The sequence below is a fragment of the Ipomoea nil genome, unplaced genomic scaffold (assembly GCF_001879475.1).
Source record: "Ipomoea nil cultivar Tokyo-kokei standard unplaced genomic scaffold, Asagao_1.1 scaffold1721, whole genome shotgun sequence".
Lineage (NCBI taxonomy): Eukaryota > Viridiplantae > Streptophyta > Magnoliopsida > Solanales > Convolvulaceae > Ipomoea > Ipomoea nil.
Genome location: NW_017618149.1, coordinates 290,482 through 310,418, shown reverse-complemented (window position 1 = coordinate 310,418; position 19,937 = coordinate 290,482). Strand labels below are relative to the sequence as shown.

Below are 19,937 nucleotides of genomic sequence, written 5' to 3'. Positions count from 1 at the left end.
GGCTGATGTGGTAGGCATATCAGATTCCCTTGGATTATCACATAACATGAACCAAACAACACCTGGTATGTAACATCCCAACATAACATTACCTTGGTAATCTCAAATTACCTTAACCAAATGCCCCCTAAAAGATCAGAAAACATGGACTAGCAGATCCATTAACTAAAACGTCATACTCTGATTTAACTACTGAAACTATATAGGAGTACACCAGTCCAACATGAGCACATTGTATACAATTTTTTTCTTTTAGATTTAAGTATCTTATTTACACCAACTCACCAAGATGGTGCTACAAGTGCTTTATACAAAGGTCAAATCTGAGAGAAGCTTCTACAGTCCAATAAATCCCATATTGCCTACATGCATGTCTCTGAATCAAAAATAAAATAATATATTCAACTATACTCCAATGTTTGCACTGGAGTCAATAACCCTTTAAACACCATCTGTTACTCTCCTCACTAACAGTCCCATATGGTTAGAAGGACAGTCAGGGGCAGAGCTACCGCGGGGGCAGCGCACCCCCCCTCCCCACCCCACCCCATATATAACCCTAGTAATTACATGTTTGGGTATAAGTATAAAATATAGATAAATATAAAGAAAAGATGAGGTGGTAAGTTGGTAAGGCATGCATCTAATTTGTTGGAGGTCTAGGGTTTGAACCCACACTTATTAACTATTTTATTTTTCACCCATATCCAACAATGATCATTTTTTAGATATATTTTTTCACCATATCCAACAATTATTGTTTTTTTAAAATATACTAATAATGAGATGTGTGATTTATAATGTGCTTTATATTCGAATCATTTTATTAAAGTAATTATGTTTCATATTTTGTTATGATTATTTTTATTAAGTTTTGATGTATTTTATTTTTCGTCCATATCCAACAATATTTATAACTATGCTTCCGATGCGTTTTATTTATTTTTTTAAATCTATCTCTTTTGTTTTAATATTTGCCCCCACTGAAAATTTTCTGGCCTCGCCCCTGAGGACATTGTCCAAAGTCTTTCATTTGCTTATGAATTTCTCAAATTTACACAAAGAATGCAGTGATTGCAGTCCATTAACTCAATCCATATTAAATATAAAATGATACAAAATATCCATGGTCTCACAATATGCTTGAAAAGATAGTTGAGAGATTCATCTACTAAAATGTAGCAAAGATTCTCTTGTTCTAGTACACCTACTGTGAGAATATGAGAAGAGCTCATCAAAATAATATCATACCAGACTTCTAGCTGGAAGAGTTGTATCGGAAATTTCTTGTCGAAGACTTGAATTTGCTTGGATAATGCGCTTCAGCCTCTCTGTGATGTCATTCTCATTACTGCAACAAAAATACCCAGGATCTCAACTAACTATGTAATGTGAAGGAATAAAATCTAGTATAGCAATAGCACATTTGAGCCAGACATACCTCTGCATTCCACCATCCACAAAGACTGAAGGGCGTATTGCTATTGGTGGCACAGGGATACTTGTGACAAGGAGTTTTTCTGGTTTGTCACTAAGGTAAAGCAACTCACAGTCCTGCACATCACATGGAAATAGGAGGAATTAGAATGTGCAAACAAAGAGGAAGAGCCTACAGACATAATACTAACTGTGACCTAAATCAAATGTCCAATGTTATTTTATTTTTATGTGATAAGTTCATGTCAGAATTCAAATTCTGAAACGTAGTTTAAATTAGCTGTTGCTTAACCATGTGTAAGAAATTGCTGATCCACACTTCATTTTCATTTAATGGATTGATAAGTGTAAAGGCCTAAAGGGTGTTCACTGTTCAGGAAAGGGAAATACACGCTAGAGCTTAACCTTAAAGGCAAGAAATTTCTGGTCCACACTTAAAAATCTTCTAAAGGATTGAAAACAAGGAAGGGTAACACCAGCAAACTCAAACTTTTGTCTTACAACTTCAGTGTAATCAAATGTTAAACTTTATTTCGCAAACTATTTTGGAACAAACCGAACAGAAAACAAGGTTATTTAACTCAAGAGAAGGTAGAAGTAAATTATTGTATAGCAATCTAGATTGGAGGCATTTTTGTGAAAATTTACTTTAAAAAATACAAAAGAAACAAGTAAATGCCTATCTAACCAATTTATTCAGATGAAATTTTTAATATTAAATTACTAAACTCGATTCAAGCCATGTATCGCTAGGGAGAAAAAATAACCATATTTCTCTACTTAATATCATCAATGGCCATATTTACTATTAAGTCACAATATTGGTCTTTTTCTTCACTGGCCTCTAACATTACTATGAATTATTTTACCACACCCAACTAGAGTGTCAATTGGCCATCATTATGTATGTCCCTACGATTACTTGGCCCATCTACTCTATAATTTTGAATGCAACCAGATCTATCAAGAGCAACCCTCAACTAGAGATCTGACCATACTTTTGACTGGCTATTTGCAACCCATAATGCAGCTTCAATTTTTATGCAGGAATAAAGTCTTAAATTTCATTTTCATGTTATAATTTCATAGTTGTACTATCATATAACAGTTTTGAGCACATGCTTCATTAAGGTATTATATTATTATCATCTTTTGCCATATTAGACCAACACTCAGCATAGTGTTTTTTATAAATACTTTCTTTTGAAGGTCAAAAGGGAGATTTTGATCATTGGAAAATGAAACTTGTACTGAGATTCACACTCAATGTTAACATGGCAAGACAAGATTGGTTACTTGGCATAGAAGTTCATGCAACAAATCCTGTCCCGCCATGTCAATAGTGAGTGCAAATCTGGGTGCATGTAGCATAGAATTAGATTATCCCTAGAGTGTTCTTGGATTCCAATTAACCCTAGAAGACTGTCTCTTCAATATTATTCCATTCTCTTCCTTAATTCCTAGTTCACTGCTTAATAATACTTCCTTTCCTAGTCCATGCACCTAGGCAGTTGGTTTTTGCCCCAAGAGTAACCCTACAACACAAATTTTGGCATTTTGCACTAACCATAAGCATTCATCTTCAAATGATACATGCACCATCTTCTAGAAGTTCATAAAACAGATGAAAACAAACCATCTTTTAGGTGTTCACACTTCACAGGTAGTAATTAAAAATAAAATTTGTAAATGAGAAGTAGAAAATGAAAGGAACCTGTGTGATTTTACTATGTAACTATAGATATAAACAAAGCACTACCTCATCTATCATTTTCTTGAAGAGGGAGTGAACTGTCTTTGAGTCGAGTTCTGGAGGCACAGTAATAGATCCCTTGGTTTTGTTTGAAACAGCATTATGGCACTCATCTAAAAACTGACTTCCATATTCATGGATGATCTTCAAAGGGCCCTTTTTCACCATTCCTAGAATAGATAATCATTACACTTGACTCAATAACAGCTCATTCAAAAAGTCAACAATACTTCTTGAAAAGGTAAACATATCTAAATTTTCTTTCATTCCATTTTGATTATCAAATACTTTGTTATGGCTAACATCACTCAACTAATAATGAAGCTAGAAAATGGGTCCAACAATGAAATCACAAAAAAGTGAAAGTTGGAAGTGGGACCCACTTCAATATTACATGTCTTTGACGCCAAGGATACAAAAGCATAAATTCCAAAAATTACATTTCACTTTTTCATTTGGTTTGATATTCTCCCTTTACAGCCTAAACACTTTTGTAAAGTTATTGTTGAAGTTTCATCTAAGGAAACGATCTTGGCCTTTATATTGACAAAAAATTACTCTACAGAAAAGAATAGGCAAAGAAAATCATGAATTAAGGCTCATGGAATTGGAGGATTTGCAGATTCTTTATTGTGTGGGTGAGCAGGTGTAATAGGAAAATAATTCTATCCACCACATAGTCATAGAGGCACAGAGAAGTTATTAAACCATTTACGCATCCACATCTGGAACAAATCACTGCCTTGCGACCACTTGTCATGGCAGTGCACCTTTTCACAACTCTTTTGAACAACTCATTCTTTTTCAAATGCTCCAACTTTGTATTTCTCATCTTTCGTAGGAAGTCTAGACGTTCTTTTTCACCAAGAAGAATGCGGGAACAACCCTATAAAAATAAAATGGTGAGAATGAATGTAAGACAATTTGAAGTCAGAGATCAAGTTGTGAAAATTTGCAAACCATTTTCTCTTGCACCAGATAAAGCATCATGAACGAGAGTCTACCCTGATGTTTGGTAGCAAAAAAATGAAAACAGCCATAAAAAATAGTAGTTAATCTTCAAGCTCTTTATTAGCATAGTTCCAACCATGATCATTCACCAACTGTTAATCATGTTCAAACTCCTCATTAATATCCTTCTCTCTTTTAAATAGTTATCCCAATTAAAAAAACTCAATAGATACCACCCTATTCCTCTTCCTGAAAGTTGACACCCTCCTAATCAGTTCCCCTCCGACACAAACAAATCAAATATCGTGGCTTCCTGAATTATTCTTAAATATTGCAACAACTACATTCCTACAAGTCACATTCAACATACCATTTTGCCATATATTCTCTAACCTATAGGGCCTTTAAGATGATATAAATAAGTGCCATGAAGCTCATGAATAAAGAGCTGTGTGCTTAACCAACATGGTTGGCGTGGTGGTTCAGCACCTCGTCCCATAAGCATGAGGTTGGGGGTTTGATCTCCACCCATGTGAATGGAGCAAACCATTTGGCCAATCCCCTACTACTTAGTGTGCTGACTGTTGGGACGGAGGATTAGTCTTCTGGGAAGGAATACACATAATGGGGATGGGAGTTTACAATTGAGCACTCTGCACTCCTAAATCCAATGTTATTAAAACCAGACTGAACTGCAGTTAAAGAGAAAAATGGTTCACTTTTTGTCAAATACCAACTATGCAATCCACCCATTTGACCCGCAGGTAAACTGCAAAAGTTATGTAACACCAGCAATTTTTAAACTTTTTATACAAAACAAAGGTTGAACCATAATTTTAATATTCATGGGTTAATGGTAGTTAAGTTTTAATAAAACTGCCTGCATCGAACATCAAAAACTGTAAAATTTCCTTTGGACAATAACACCAGAACTAGTGCTCCATAACCAAGTACCTTGCAAATGCATTTCAAGATGTCCACAATGATGGGTAGATATCCAACATTAAAAACTGGTAAAGCAAGATTCAAGTATCCATAGTGACCAGGACATTCTTTGAAATCTCCATTGCATGTTGCACAAGATTTGGTCTTGTTTGGAGGGCCCTGAAAAAGTGAAACCCAAAGTTGTGTGAGTTATCTACAAAATACAATTATAATCAAGTGGTTTGCAAGACTTGCTCTGCCCAAACAATGGTAGGCAAGATATAATGGACATAAATGAGACTACGAGAGGCAGTCATTCTAAAACGTTTAACCATTGTTTCCACTGCCAGTTTGTCAAATTTGTTTCCATTCCAATGATCTATGACGAATACCATAAATTTATTCTTATTCACTTCTCAAAATGAATATAGAGACGGTGCAAAATGCAGGTAAAGTGATATAGATTAAGATCAATAATGTCAAAAATGGTTAACAGCATAATTTTACAAAAAATAAAAGATGTATTCAAGCATTTCATGCTAATGAATCAAAAGGAATGCCAACTGAACCCAGTCATATTTCACTACAATGTTTATTAGCATCCATCCTCTTAATCCAATATTAGCACTCCAAGTTTACTCGGCCTTCATGTGCCCACCTACATTCATGTTTTACTTTGTCCCCAAAAATCTGCCCAGTCGGTGTATGGCTCTAAATCTACAGCCTACCATTTTACAAACCATAGAGAACTCCATGTCTCATCAAAGCAAAAAATAAAGAATACGAACAGTTATGGAGGTCAATAGAAGATGAAGTACAAATTGAAGAAAACCACAAGAGTTAAAATGAATAGGACTTATAATTTATTATTTTATATACGGAAAACAATTGACTTCATTAGCTATCAAGCTTAAAAGTTGCATTGATGACTTGTTTAATAATGGCATCCATGCCAAGTTGTAACAAGCTTTTTATCAAGCCAAATGCTAATAGTTTTGTTTTGAAGCTTGCTTCTTATAATTCAAACTTAGACAATGCATTTCTACACTTATCACAAAAGTAAGCATTACCATGCGAGGGTCTAATAGGCCATTGAGAATAGGATTCTTGGAAGCATCATAGTAAACTCCACGATAGACTTCAACTTCAGCTGATTTCATTACTTCAGAACCAGAGAAAGTTGAAAACTGAATACTTTTTCTGTAAAATGCCAATGAAATTAGGATAAATATATAGATTAAACTCAACTTAAAAACACTCAAAAAGAAAGGAAAAAAGAACATGCTCAAATTGAGAAGAACAGAAAGCATACATTTTCCGAGGGCCCACATCTTCAATGTAAGGCTGCTTGGTGAACTGCATTTCTTCTCTTTTCCTCATCATCATCTTGACCACTACTAACCTCAATCAACTTGTTTGTGGGAGGTACTCTACTCTGAAAAGTTGATCACTTGTATATTGTCCTTAGGGTTCAGCCTAAGCATAAGCAGCAATGCAGTTATAATTTTTCAACGAAACAGTTCAACATCATTGCACCAAACACTACTTTAAATTGATCAAAGAAGGTTCAATGGATAAAATTGATTGAAAATAAGATTGCATTTACATTGAATTATATTTACTTAATAAATACAACACTCTGAGTTTCAAATCTACCAGATACACTGATTGCATAGTCGAATTTCTTCTCCTCCGACTGCTATCTTCCATGCGGTGAAGATAGTCGATTCTTCTCCTCCGACTGCTATCGATCGCCGCGAATTTTATCGAGATAAAAAAAAAAAACCTACATTTATAATGTAGCCACCGGTGAGAATCGAACCTAGGTTATTGCTAATTCCAGCATTCTACCTCAACTTATATTTACCATCTGAACTATTTTGTTAGTTTGTTTAATAACCTAATGATATTATACTTCTACCTTAGAATTCTAGTATAAATATAAGGATTAATATTTAATGTATAGATGCTATACACGGAATACACCGATAGTAAAGGAGAATGTCATCACTAAAAAACAAAGTCAATATTAACTGGGTCTTTTTTTGCAAAATATTTAAAACTCATATTTTATTAAAAAATTCTTTGATTTCTAACTAACAAAATATATCTACTTTCTTAAAAATATTTGTTACTTAATTATTATATATCTAATTTCCTAAACATTTTTAATTATTAGATGCATATTCCCACACAATTTATATATATTATTATTCTTCCCAATTACGGTATAATTAGTGTAAATCTCTTAAATTAACATTAATTATTAAGGAAGAAAAGAATACAAAGATTATTAAACTGATAGCTACATTCTCCAAAATTATTAGTAATATAGTTTTTTTTTTTAGAATGTTAGTAATATAGTTAGTAAAATAATACTTAGATTTGAGAGGTTTTGAATTGTAACTTCTTCACTGTAATTTTTTATATACAGAAACAAAAAAATTAAAAAAAAAAACAAAAAAAAAAACAAAAAAAAAAAACAAAAAAACAAAAAACAAAAAAAAACCAAAAAAAAAAAAAACCAAAAAAAAAAAGTAAAAATCTTAACTGTGGAAGAATTTCGTCTATTATATATATTCACATAATTATAAAATTGAAAGTGTTATTTTCTTAAGTTATTCATAAAATCATTAGGTGAATTTTTTTAACGATGTCATGATATTTGTCAATTGATAATAGTGTGTATGTGTGCGAGCAGTAGCAGAATCAGAAAATTTCATTGAGGAAGTTAATGTAATGTATTGTAATGATTTTGCAGATACACGTTTTGTCACAAGCAAAATGCTAACCTAATTTTTTTTTAATCATAAATTTGTTTGGAATGAATTTTTCATGCTTTACCTACATAAATTTATGTATGTATTTTTGTATTTTCTTGTACCAATATAATTATATTATTGTCAATTGTCAATATATAAAAACTAGATAATTAACAAATAAATGATGATAAAATATCTATACAAATTATAAAAACGTTACATTTTTTTTTATATCTATCGGAAGGGGGAGACCCAAAGAACGAACAACAATTTAGACAATAGCTTGGCGCCATGCCGGAAACCCAATAGCATCATCCTCGAGCAAAACACAGACGTTATCTGGTGGAGCCACTAGGGTACGCAGACCTCTTGGTAAACCTCTGGACGAAGCTGCCAATGTGTCCGCGACCCGGTTTTGTTCTCGTAATATACGGGAAACACTCCAATCTTCCACTCTGGCTAATTCCATCCTGCAAGCTCAAGGATATTCTGAGCAATGATATTCTCTATTCTGCCACCATTGATACCTGCCTCTATCTCGCTGGAGTCACTCTCCAAGTCAACTTTCGTGAAGCCCTTTGAAAGGCCGAATTGGATCCCTTTTAATAGTGCCCAGGCCTCCACTACCAGCGGTGAACAAACTCCTATACTTGACATGAAACCCCCTAGCCAATGGCCATTCCAGTCTCTCAAAACGCCACCGCAGCCAGCCTCGCCCGAATTTAAGTTGACCGCCCCATCAACGTTTATTTTGATACGTCCTTCCTTTGGCTTTTCCCACTTAATCGGATTCCACCTAGGTACAGCTTGCCTTGGTTTAGCACCTTTGGCTTTAGAGAATGCATTAGTGACTTCTTCAACTTGAACCTTGATCCAGGCAACTTTAGCAGCTAAAGGCTTAGACGTATTCCTAAAAATGACCTCATTGCACCACTTCCATAACCACCAACATGTCAAGGCAAACACTGTACGTATTGGTGTTCAGAGGATTCCTACCACTATTTCTTCCTGCAATTCCCATGTCCAGCCACTTTGCAAATGTCTCAGAATTTTTAGCTCGAAAATGATCAGAAGGGGAGATGGCCCTCCAAACTTCCTCAGCCCTTGGGCATCTGCGTAGCACATGTTCCGTATCTTCTATCGCATCATTACACAGCCAGCATTTATCACAAATTGCAAATCCGCGCCTTACTCTATTGTTGTTCGTCATAAGCTTCTCATGTTTCGCAAGCCATAAGAAGGAGGAAATACGACTTGGCACCTTCAACCTCCAAATGTTATTCCACTTTGCCGCCTCCAGCGGTGGGGCATGGTCTGAAGCTAGTTCGTAAGCAAAGCTAATGGAGAACTTCCCGATGTCTTCCCTCGACCAGCCAACAAAGTCCGTCACCTCGTGGTCATGGCATATAAACATGGCTGCAATCTTACTAAGAATGGCTTCTGGTAGAAGCCCTTCCAGTTTGTCCCAGTCCCAGCCAGTGATAGGATCCCAGTAATAAGCTACTGGTTTGAGAAGCTCGTAACGTGGTGTTGGGGCCAAAGCAAGCTGCTGCAATGGGCAATCCTCCACCCAGGTATCCAACCAGAAGCTCATGTATTTCCCATCCTTAACAAATTTCTTAACTCCTCTTTGCAAGATCGGGGCAGCTTTAAGGATCCCTTTCCAAGCATTCGACATGTTCGCTTTCGGGGACCAGTCTGAAAAGCGGTAAGAGGTTACAGCGTATTTAGCTCTAAGCAGCTGCACCCAAAGAGTGTCTTCGTTCTGTTCCATCCTCCATCCAAGTTTCGACATGAAAGCCTCATTCATTCGGTCCAAACTCCTTATACCCAAACCTCCATTTGATTTGTCTTTGGTTACAATATTCCAGCTAACAAGGTGGCAGTTTCTCGAGTCCTCGATACCCCCGCATATGAATCTTCGAATTAATTTCTCAATTGATAAAGTTACTCCAGCCGGCAAAAGCGTCGATTGCATTGTGTAGTAAGGGATCGACGAAAGCACTGATTTTGCAAGAGTCAGTCTACCAGCTAAGGACAGTGTTCGAGTTCTCCAGCCCGCTAGCCTTTCTTGAACTCTTTCTATAATGCCCACAAAGGACTCATTCTTCAGCCTTCCATGAATAGAGAGGACTCCTAGGTATTTGCCCAGGTCCGTCACCCTGGGAATGCCAGATATGTGTTCTATCTCGTGCTGCAAATCAACGGGGATATTTTTTGAAAAAAAAAAAGATGGAGGACTTTAGCAAGTTAACTCTCTGACCAGAACTACTACAGAACCTTTCCAGGAAAGCCTTCATTTCCCCGGCTTGGCGGGTTGACGCCTCAGCAAAAAGTACCATATCATCTGCAAAAAATAAATGTGTAATATGAGAGGCAAGGTTATTGACTTTGAAGCCTTTCCACCTACCTAGAGCCACAGATTCACGAATCAGATGGCTAAATCTTTATATGCAAAGAAAAAATAAGAGAGGAGAAATAGGGGGGTTTCCCTGATGTATTCCACGCTCTGGCTTGAACCATTCAGATTGGTGGTCGTTCCAAGTAGTTGACAGCCTTGATGTAGTCACACAAGACATGATATTCCTTACCCAAATACTGTTAAGTCCAATGTCCTTTAACGTATCTTCGATGAAGTCCCAATTCAGCCTATCGTATGCCTTCTCTAAATCAATCTTCATTATCATCCAACCCGAAGTCCCTTTCTTACATCTCATGGAGTTGAGAACCTCTTGGAAAACCATGATATTATCGGTAATCTGACGGTCAGGGACAAAACTTGTCTGGTGGGGGCCGACTAGTTTTTTGGAGATGTCCTTGAGTCTCGATGCCATTACTTTTGTTAAGATCTTGTATGTGATGTTGCACAGCCCAATTGGGAAAAACTGTTTCACAAATTCCTGAGAGGGCACCTTGGGAATAAGAGTAATTACCGTATCATTGCAATGGTTCAGAAGCTCTCCTTTTCCGAAAAAAGTCTTAGCAAATTTGACAATCGAATCACCCACTAGGCCCCATGCGTTTTGATAGAAAGCAGCAATAAAACCGTCCAGGCCTGGAGCCTTACAAGGCTCCATACTGAACAGCACACCCTTGACCTCCTCCGTAGAAAATGGCTTGTCAATCTCTGCCCAAACTTCCTCGCTTACACTAGGAAACTGGTTTCTAAGACAATCTTGAACTAATGGAACTGACTCCTTTGTATATAAGCCCATGTAGTAGTTCCTCACGTGAACACTAATCCTCTCATCCTCTGCTATCCATTCTCCAAAGTCATCTTTCAATTTATTGATTTTACTGCTGCAGTTCTTCACCATCGTAGCCATGTGATAGTATCGGGTATTTCGGTCACCAGACGTTATCCACTCCTCCCTTGACCGTTGATACCAAAGAAGCTTCTCTTGGTAGAGAGTTTCTTCTAGTTCCATCTAGAGTTTTCTCTCTAATCTCAATAGATTCGAGGTAACTTTGATACACAAGCTGCATTGCACACCATTGATCCTTGACAAAATGCGATTTTTCCTTTGGAAAATATTTCCAAAGACGTTCCTGTTCTAGTATTGAAGGGTGGTAGCCGTAGTCTCCTTGCTAACCTCCAAGTCCCCTCCTGGGATCCAATACTGTCTTATAAGGTCCATAAACTTAGGGTGTGTAGTCCAAGCAATGTTGAACTTGAACTTTTTCCTGTTAACACTGGGAAGAGACAGGTTAGTATTAATCAAAAGTGGGGAATGGTCAGAAGATACCATCTGAAGGTGCTCAACATGTGTGCCCGGGAATCTTAATTTCCAATCAACGTTAGCAAGGGCTCTATCCAACCGGGCACTCTTGAAAGTTGTCGTATTTACACCCCTCATCCAAGTAAAACTTGAACCTGTGAATCCTAGATCAATCAGCCCTTCTCGGAATATCCACGCGTTGAACTACGAGCATCTGGACGAATTGAAAGTCTCTGGATTATTGACTTCGCTCCGGAAGGCTACCGTATTGTAGTCCCCTACTGACATCCAGGGTCCTTGTATGTCAAAGTTCTGACTTGACAAATTAGAGAACAACCTCCTTCGCAACTGAAGATTGGGGCTGCGATAGACCACCGAAAAGAACCAAGGTTCCATGCTACCTTCTCCTACCTGCATAACAACAAACTGAGGATGAGTACAAATGATGTTAACAAACAAAAAATCCTTCCAAAGGATCCAAATTCCTCCTGAGAATCCAACCGCCTCTACTATAACCCATTCAGAGAAGCCAAAGTCAGAGCAAATGACATTTGCCTGGTCTCCCGACACCTTAGGCTCAAGTAAGCACACGATGGAAGGATTATGCATCCTAACAAACTGTTTGAAGGTGCGGCGAAAGGCCGTCGACGCCGCCCCTTGGTAATTCCATATCATGCAGATCATAGAAACCAGTTGCACAAAAAAAAAAAAAAAAAAAAAAAAAAAAACCACGCTCAGAAGCGAAAAACACACAATCCTCCAAACAGCGAAGGAAAACAACGCTTAGGAGCGCAACGCAGCATTTGGTGCGATAGGGCCATCTTGGCCAATCCGACCCCCCGCAACCCCCATGGGATCGTCTGGAGGCTTCGGTGGAATTGTCGGCAAACTCACACAGTCTGGATGGGCTCTAGTCCCTCCACCTTCAAACACCTCCTTTGGAGCTGCTTCCGTGAGGTTATTAGATCTAAAGACCACCGTACTGGTGGTACGTCCCCCTCGAATAGAGCCGCGAACCACCGTGTGTTCCATTTCGGCCGCCACCCTCCGTGGTGTGCCACCTCTCCCATTCCTGCCCTTAAATGCACCACGTTGAGCCAGTGTAGGAAGAGATGTGGTAACAATTCGAACCCCAGAACTGTGGTTCGCATTCCCTGTCTGGGCCATCACACTATTCCCATTGGCTTGGTGATTTGTCCTGATCCTTGGGAGATTGGTGTTTCCGGACTAGGGGTGTAAATGAGCCGAGCCGCTCGCGAGCCACTCGTGAGCGGCTCGGTCAAAGCTCAGCTCGAGATCAGTCAAAATTGAGCTCGAGCCAGCTCGTTTGATAATCGAGCTCGAGCCGAGCCTAGATATTCTAGGCTCGTGGCTCGTCGAGCCGTATAATATATAATATTTATAATATATAAAAATAACAATTAAAAAGTTTAAGATCAAGCTCGAACTCGAGTTCAAGATCGAGTTCGAGCTCGAGCAGCTCGAAAATTTCCGAGCTCGAGCTCGAACCGAGCTTCCATTAACGAGCTCGAGCTTGAGCCTACCCAAGCTCGAGCTCGGTTCGGCTCGTTTACACCCCTATCCCGGACTGGTTGACTGCCCTCGCATTTTGGCTCCCTCATTCGTACTAACAGCAGCATTGATTGGCATACCCTCGTCCCCATCAAGCCCATCTAGAGAGGCAAAACATGACGGGATTCCCAACCCTTGCTGAGCTGCATCTATCCTACCCGGACTCTGTCTACCGGCGTTCTGACGAGCGCCCGTCTTTCTTGGACCCCTCCTATCTTTTCTTGAGACTATCATCCACGAACCATACTTGGCAGAAAAATCGCGCACTTGTGGAACCAGCTGATCCCTAAGGGGGTTCAAATGTGTATCCCCTTCTCTGTTCTGAACACCCTCTGTCGCCTGATCGTTGCCCCTTTCACCGGCAGTCTTGCCACATTGGTTTTGTCTATGCCCGTACAAACCGCAGCTGAAACACACCAAGTGAATTCCCTCGTACTCGATAGGTATAACTTCATCTTCCAGAGTAAATTTCGAGAGTAGTGGCTTCGTGGTATCAATTTCCACACAAACTCGGGCAAATTTGCCTATAGATATCAAGCTGGTGGTATAGTCGACTTTAATAGGACGACATATCCTTCTTGCAATCTTCCTCAAGAACTTTTCATCAAAGTATTTAATAGGCAACGCAGGGAACCTTACCCAGACAAGAAGCTTCTCCGTTGTATTCTTCGATGGGTTGAAATTAGGCTCCCACTCTTGGAGGACCAAGTAATGGTCTAGTATCACCCACGGCCCTTCGTATTTTGCAAAGTCGTAGTCTCTTAGTGAATCGAACTTGGCAAGGTAGTAATCTTGATCAAGGGCGATCAGCTCAAAGCCAGACTCCGGTTTCTACATATTCTGTAGCCTCTGTAACAGATACGAGTAGCTTACTTTCCGGCCAAGAACCTTGCAAATTAACGATCTACGCCAAGGTTTCCTGAGCCTTTCCTTTTCTTTCTCTGTAACAGGTATCACCGGGTTGGTTGGGTCCGAATCATCCTCAATCATATCCTCGTCCTCAGATTCCACATCTTCGCCGGCGAGTTCATCGAATCCCTTGCAGCTCCAAGCTTGGTTCGGAGTCGCATCTGGGGTTTTCCATTGGGCAGACCCCGGCGATACAAATTCAGTGGCAAGTGGTGACTGTTGAACCCTCTCTTCAGGCGTTGGCAGGGAGGTAGCCTCCACGTCAGTCCTTCCTCTTTTCGACCTCCTAGTGATGAGATTTGTCATTTCTTGATCCTCCGGTGACTGAGAGGTCGCCGTCGGCATGACGGTCTCTGAGAGAGTTTCGGAGACTATTTCCATTCCATTCTTATAAAAAAAAAACGTTACATTTATTTATGTATTTTATTTATTCCATTATATATATATATATATATATATATATATATATATATATATATATATATATTCATACATAAATAAAATTGATATATTTTAAATTATATTAAGAATCCTATTAAACAAAAATAATCAGAATTAAAAATTATAAGAAATTGTTTAAGAAAATATGTAGAAAAAAAATGTTGAATTGACCACCAAATACTAAAAAGAAAATATAAAATGAGAAATAAGAAGTAATAAATATGTTTACAAAAGTAGATATATTTTGTAAATTATTAAAAAAAAAAAGTTTCATAATAAAATACAAGTTTTAAATATTTTGAAATTTGTAAAAAAGGATCGGGCTAATATTGACTTTGTTTTTTAATGATGTGGCATCTTCTCATTCACCGCTAGTGTATAGCACCTATACATCGGCGATGCATGTAACACCCCGTGTTACGATCCCTAAAACCAATTAATTATGTAATCAATGGCCCAAGAGAAAGAATAAATTACAATAATTAATTAGGGAAGAAGGCCCACCATAGTCCGTGGGCCCTCATCTCTAAACCCAACCCCTAGTCCTAAAAGGACTAGATCCTAAATAAGACCCTTAGATATATAAATAAGGAACCTAGAAGGCACCTAGAATCCCCACCACAATAATCTCTCACCACCCAAAGGGTTCCAAGAATTCCCTTAGAAGAAACCAAGAAAGCAAGAAAGCTTAAAGAAAGACCCTTCATAGCCAAGGAATTAATTAAGGCTAAGAGGTAACCCATGTCTCAACAAAACCTATTTTCATAGCTATGTTTCCCCTCTTAGGATTTCCCCCATATTCTTGTGAGATTGACGGTTCGTTATAAGGATCTTGAGAATTGGTAATGTGATTCCATGGGTGATCTTGATGTTCTTGAGAAGTTCTTGATGATTAAATGGTGTTCTTAATGTTCTTGATGATTATGTGATATTCTTGATGATTATATGATGTTCTTGATGCTTATGTACTTTTCCTACCGAATCTCGATATTAAAAGATGAATCGTGTTCTTGTTGATCTAAAAGTGATTAGAACCCTAGGTTGTATTGTGGAATTCGTATGGTATTGTTCTTGATATATTGGGTGGGAATTCGCATGTTTTGGGGATTGATTATGTTAGAAAAGTATGATAGGTTATGTGCCATATGTTCCTTGATTTCGATCCGTTAATTGCCTACGTGTTGTTGTCGGTTGTGTTTGAAAGTGTCTAAGCATGGTTTCGGGTAGGGGACCCGCCACCTACCCGCGGCCAAAAAGGGGCAGCCGGCGGGCGGGCAGCTGCCCACCGGGCACCCGCTGCCCGGAACAGTGATACCGGCGGGCAGCCGGCGGGTGAACCCCCACCCACCGGCTACCCGCTGGAAATTCCCACACTTTGGGACCCCGGCTTCCCCGTTTGATGTTCCCCCGACCCCCGTGGCGTCCCAACGGACCCCTCCTATCGTGCCTATGTCTAGTTTGATGTTCGGATGCCGTTCGTAGGTCGAGTGAGTCTTGTATATTGCATGCTGGTTGAATTGGTATCCCGTTGACCTAGGTATAAGAAGTATGAACCCCTTAGGAGTATTCTTAGTTGTGGATGACCACGCATAGGTTTCGTTATACGTTTCCCCCTTCCCAATGTGTTAATGTGGGTTGCATGTGCTTGCTATGTGTTATGTGTGCATGTTACCCCGATTTGGTTGAGACCAATCGGGCTATACGGGCAGTCGGGTGGGCTGAGAACCATACCGGCTGTTAACCAGGCTGGTAGAGACCGGTCAGGTATATAAATATTATATAGGACTAAGGTCCACTATACGGGCAGTTGAATGGGTTGAGAACCATCCCAACTGTTAACCAGGCTGGTAGAGACCGGTCAGGTATATAAATATTATATAGGACAGAGGTCCACTATACGGGCAGTTGAATGGGTTGAGAACCATCCCAACTGTTAACCAGGCTGGTAGAGACCGGTCAGGTATATAAATATTATATAGGACAGAGGTCCACTATACGGGCAGTTGAATGGGTTGAGAACCATCCCAACTATTAACCAGGATGGTAAAGACCGGTCAGGTATATAAATATTATATAGAACTGCGGTTCATCGGTCGGTTGCGATCGACCCCTCCGTGCTGTGAGACGGGGCAGGGTGCTGCGGGACCGTGTCAGAGCTATATGCGTTGACCCTCATGTATGGGCATGCGATTGGTCCTGTGGCGCCAACAAAGTGTGCTATGTGATGAGATGAGAAGGATTGATGATATGACTGTTATGGAAACATGACTATAGGGCTCTTGCTAGTAATGCTCAATTGTGATTATTGGTCGTACTTAGCTATAACTGTGTCCTATGTGAGAATTGTATATGCTTGATTATGACTGATGATTATGTGTACCCCTATTTGTCGAGTCGGTTCCCTGATTTGAAGGCTAGAGTCTCTTAGGATATATCTTCATGCTTCGAAATGACTTTTCGTATATCTATGTATATATCTATATGTATTGTATTTCAACGCGTTGGAGTGGGTTACCAGCATCTCTCGCTGAACAGATATATTTGGCTTTCAGGCACAGAAGATTAAGTCACTGGAGCGCGCTAGAACTTGAAGTGTAGAAGTAGATAGTTCCCCTTTCGGTCTGCGAGCCATGATTATGCATTTACGCTTTTAAGGATATTAGTCTGTTAGCCTGTGCACCTGAGTTCTCTAGCTCAGGTGTGGCATAGCACCCCGAACTCTTGTATTATGTTTTGATAATTAATAAGATTCTACCTTTATTAATTAAGTTTTAAAAAGTCTCGAAAATCTGGGGTGTTACAATGCATCAAAAAGTAATCCTAAATATAGTCATTTATTTAATAGACAATACTCAGTATTATTTAGAACGAGTATTTTCACACGTGCGTTGCACGGATGGATTTGTACTGTTATAATATTTTAAGAATATTTGGATCAATATGCAATTATATAAATTATATCATCGAATATTATATAGTGCAATTGATGAAATTTGTTGGATCGAATATGTTTTCGTATGTTATCCTTGCTTGAATTCAAGCAAATAATTGCCCAATCATCCGTGCGATGCACAGATAGTTTTTTATTATTATATATTTAGATAATAATATTACAGATAAAATTGTAAAAAAATTATAATATTAAACATGTACATTTATTTGATTATAAGATTAGTGCAAAAATATCAGTAAATTAATTGAATAATATATGACTCGTTTGTCTACAATTATCTTAAAAAGTTCGATATGTAATATGATTTATGTAATTATATTACTAAAATTAATATGGGAAACATGAGAAATAATTTAATTGTAATTATTATAAAAATAAATTCAATGACCAATATTTAGCTTAATTACCATAATAATTATTAGTCAATCTACATCTATCTATATAAATCTAATAAGAGTCAATAATGTTAGGTCCTTAACTGGTACAAAAAAATGTTGGCGTAATTGTTTCTTAAAATGAATGGTTCATATTATTTGGATTTTAGTATTTTTTTAAATGATTTTCTTTATTTACCCTCTATTATATTATGTTCTTCCCTTAAATAATCCTAAATTCCGTTAGTATAAACTTTAGTAATGAAATATTCCGTTAACTATTTATTATTCTTAACTTACTCATTAATTTTCATAAGAAATGTCTTAAGTTCGAACCCTATCCTAATTAGAGTTGGCATAATTGTTAAACATATACTACAAATATGTTGAAATGTATTTAAAAATATAATATAAAATTTAATATAAACTTTGGTCAAATAATTAGCCCGACTAAATACACAGCATTCAAAGTTGAACATCAAAGATTATAAATCAGTAAGTTCGAAAATCATTTGATTTTATTGCATTTTTTTTTTCAAAAAAAAAAAAGGTTAAGTTTTATTTTTCGTTTAATTAATATTTCAATTATGCCTTTGCATTATTTGAATGATTTAGGTCATTATGGTATTAATACTTTTTGTATGTATTTTTATAATGGTACAGTTGTACATTACTTTACAAATATTATACTATTATTTTTTTATCAGACAAAATTGTTCTTACATAATTGTCAAACCTGCGCGCCGCCCTAACTACAAAGTTGTTGATCATAAATACAATTACACATGGACTATAAAACGGTAGTACCATTTTTCAGAGAATTGACAATGTTGACATCTCACTTGCTCCAATTGAACAAGGTCATAGTACAACTAAGACCCTAAACATATACACAGCAAGCAAATCTAAAGCTTCCTACACCATAATCTCAATGCATGATGAATCCCTTTATGCTATCACCAGTAACTCAATTGCACATGACACACTATCAATAAAAAAAAAATGAAAAAAAAGGAGGACATGTACTGAAGATGAAGACAATGACAATGCTACCCAAAAGAGAATTAACAAGAATTAGAGAAATTTAAGTCAGAAATAGTATTTATTTAGATTATCACTTTTAGACTAAGTATTTAGACTAACATTATTACAAAGTTGCAAACATTTATTTTAGTGACAATTATAATCAATCTCTCATATATTATCTTGCATTTATATACTTTAAATTACTGATTTAAATAAACAAATTAAATATTTATTTAATTACTTATGCATGAACATCTCGTATATAATATTGCATTGATATATTTTAAAGTACTTATTTAAAATAATCAATGAGCATTATCTCATTCGCGCAAAGCGCGTAAAAAACTAATATATTATACTAATATATGTGCAATTATATTTTTATACCTAAAGTATATTCATTTTCACTATATCGCATTTAGTTTTTTCATCATCCTCCATATTTGAATGAAATAATTGTAATTATTATAAAAAAAATTCAACAACCCATGTTTAATTGTAATTGTACTAATATCCGTGTAATTATTAACTTAATTAACAAAATAATTATTAGATAATTATAGTAATATTGAGCATAATTCATTAAAACTATGAATCATTACCATTATTTTGAGTACAATTCATTCTTTAATATAATTTTAATTATTGTATGATATTTTGAGCATAAATCATTACTACATTATGAATATAAATCATTACAACTACAAATCATTATCATTATTTTATGCTTAAATCAATACAAATATTAATCTTTACTGTAATTTAAATATAAGATTGAAAATATATACAACTAAATTCGAATAAAATAAAATTATTACCGAAATACAAAACAAATAAATTTAAAAATATCTACAATATAAAGATATTCAATTAAATAAAACACTTCAATTGCATCTAATTAAAATAAATTCCACATATCAATTGTGAACTAGAAATTTTCATTTTATTTTATTAGCATATATATTTTCATTTTATATGAAATTTATTGTCATTCAAATTTTTAATTATTTTAATAGAATATATATTTTTCTTTTTTTTATGAATCCCATTACCATTTTTACTCTTAGTCAAATATTTTTTTTAATACATATCAATTAGTTTATACTATAATTATTA

At 36.8% G+C, this 19,937-nt stretch overlaps 1 protein-coding gene across 3 annotated transcripts in view; it reads right to left on the bottom strand.

Moving 5' to 3' along the window:
* LOC109191882 (DNA-directed RNA polymerase III subunit 1-like) overlaps positions 1-13,953 on the bottom strand; it is a 28,334-nt gene extending 14,381 nt beyond the window's left edge. Inside the window, exons 1-8 of one of the 3 annotated variants that reach the window (XM_019342556.1) lie at positions 13,942-13,953; positions 6,378-6,515; positions 6,136-6,265; positions 5,096-5,245; positions 3,899-4,076; positions 3,197-3,360; positions 1,442-1,554; positions 1,252-1,351 (exon numbers count right to left, since the gene is read on the bottom strand). In XM_019342556.1, coding sequence (XP_019198101.1) covers positions 1,252-1,351; positions 1,442-1,554; positions 3,197-3,360; positions 3,899-4,076; positions 5,096-5,245; positions 6,136-6,265; positions 6,378-6,451 — 909 coding nt within the window. In that variant the 5' untranslated portion in view covers positions 6,452-6,515; positions 13,942-13,953. Of the gene's footprint in view, positions 1-1,251; positions 1,352-1,441; positions 1,555-3,196; positions 3,361-3,898; positions 4,077-5,095; positions 5,246-6,135; positions 6,266-6,377; positions 6,542-6,721; positions 6,853-13,941 lie in introns of those variants that run through there. The other 2 variants (XM_019342555.1, XM_019342557.1) reach the window with 2 other exon arrangements.
* Between the last annotated feature and the right edge of the window lie 5,984 nt (positions 13,954-19,937).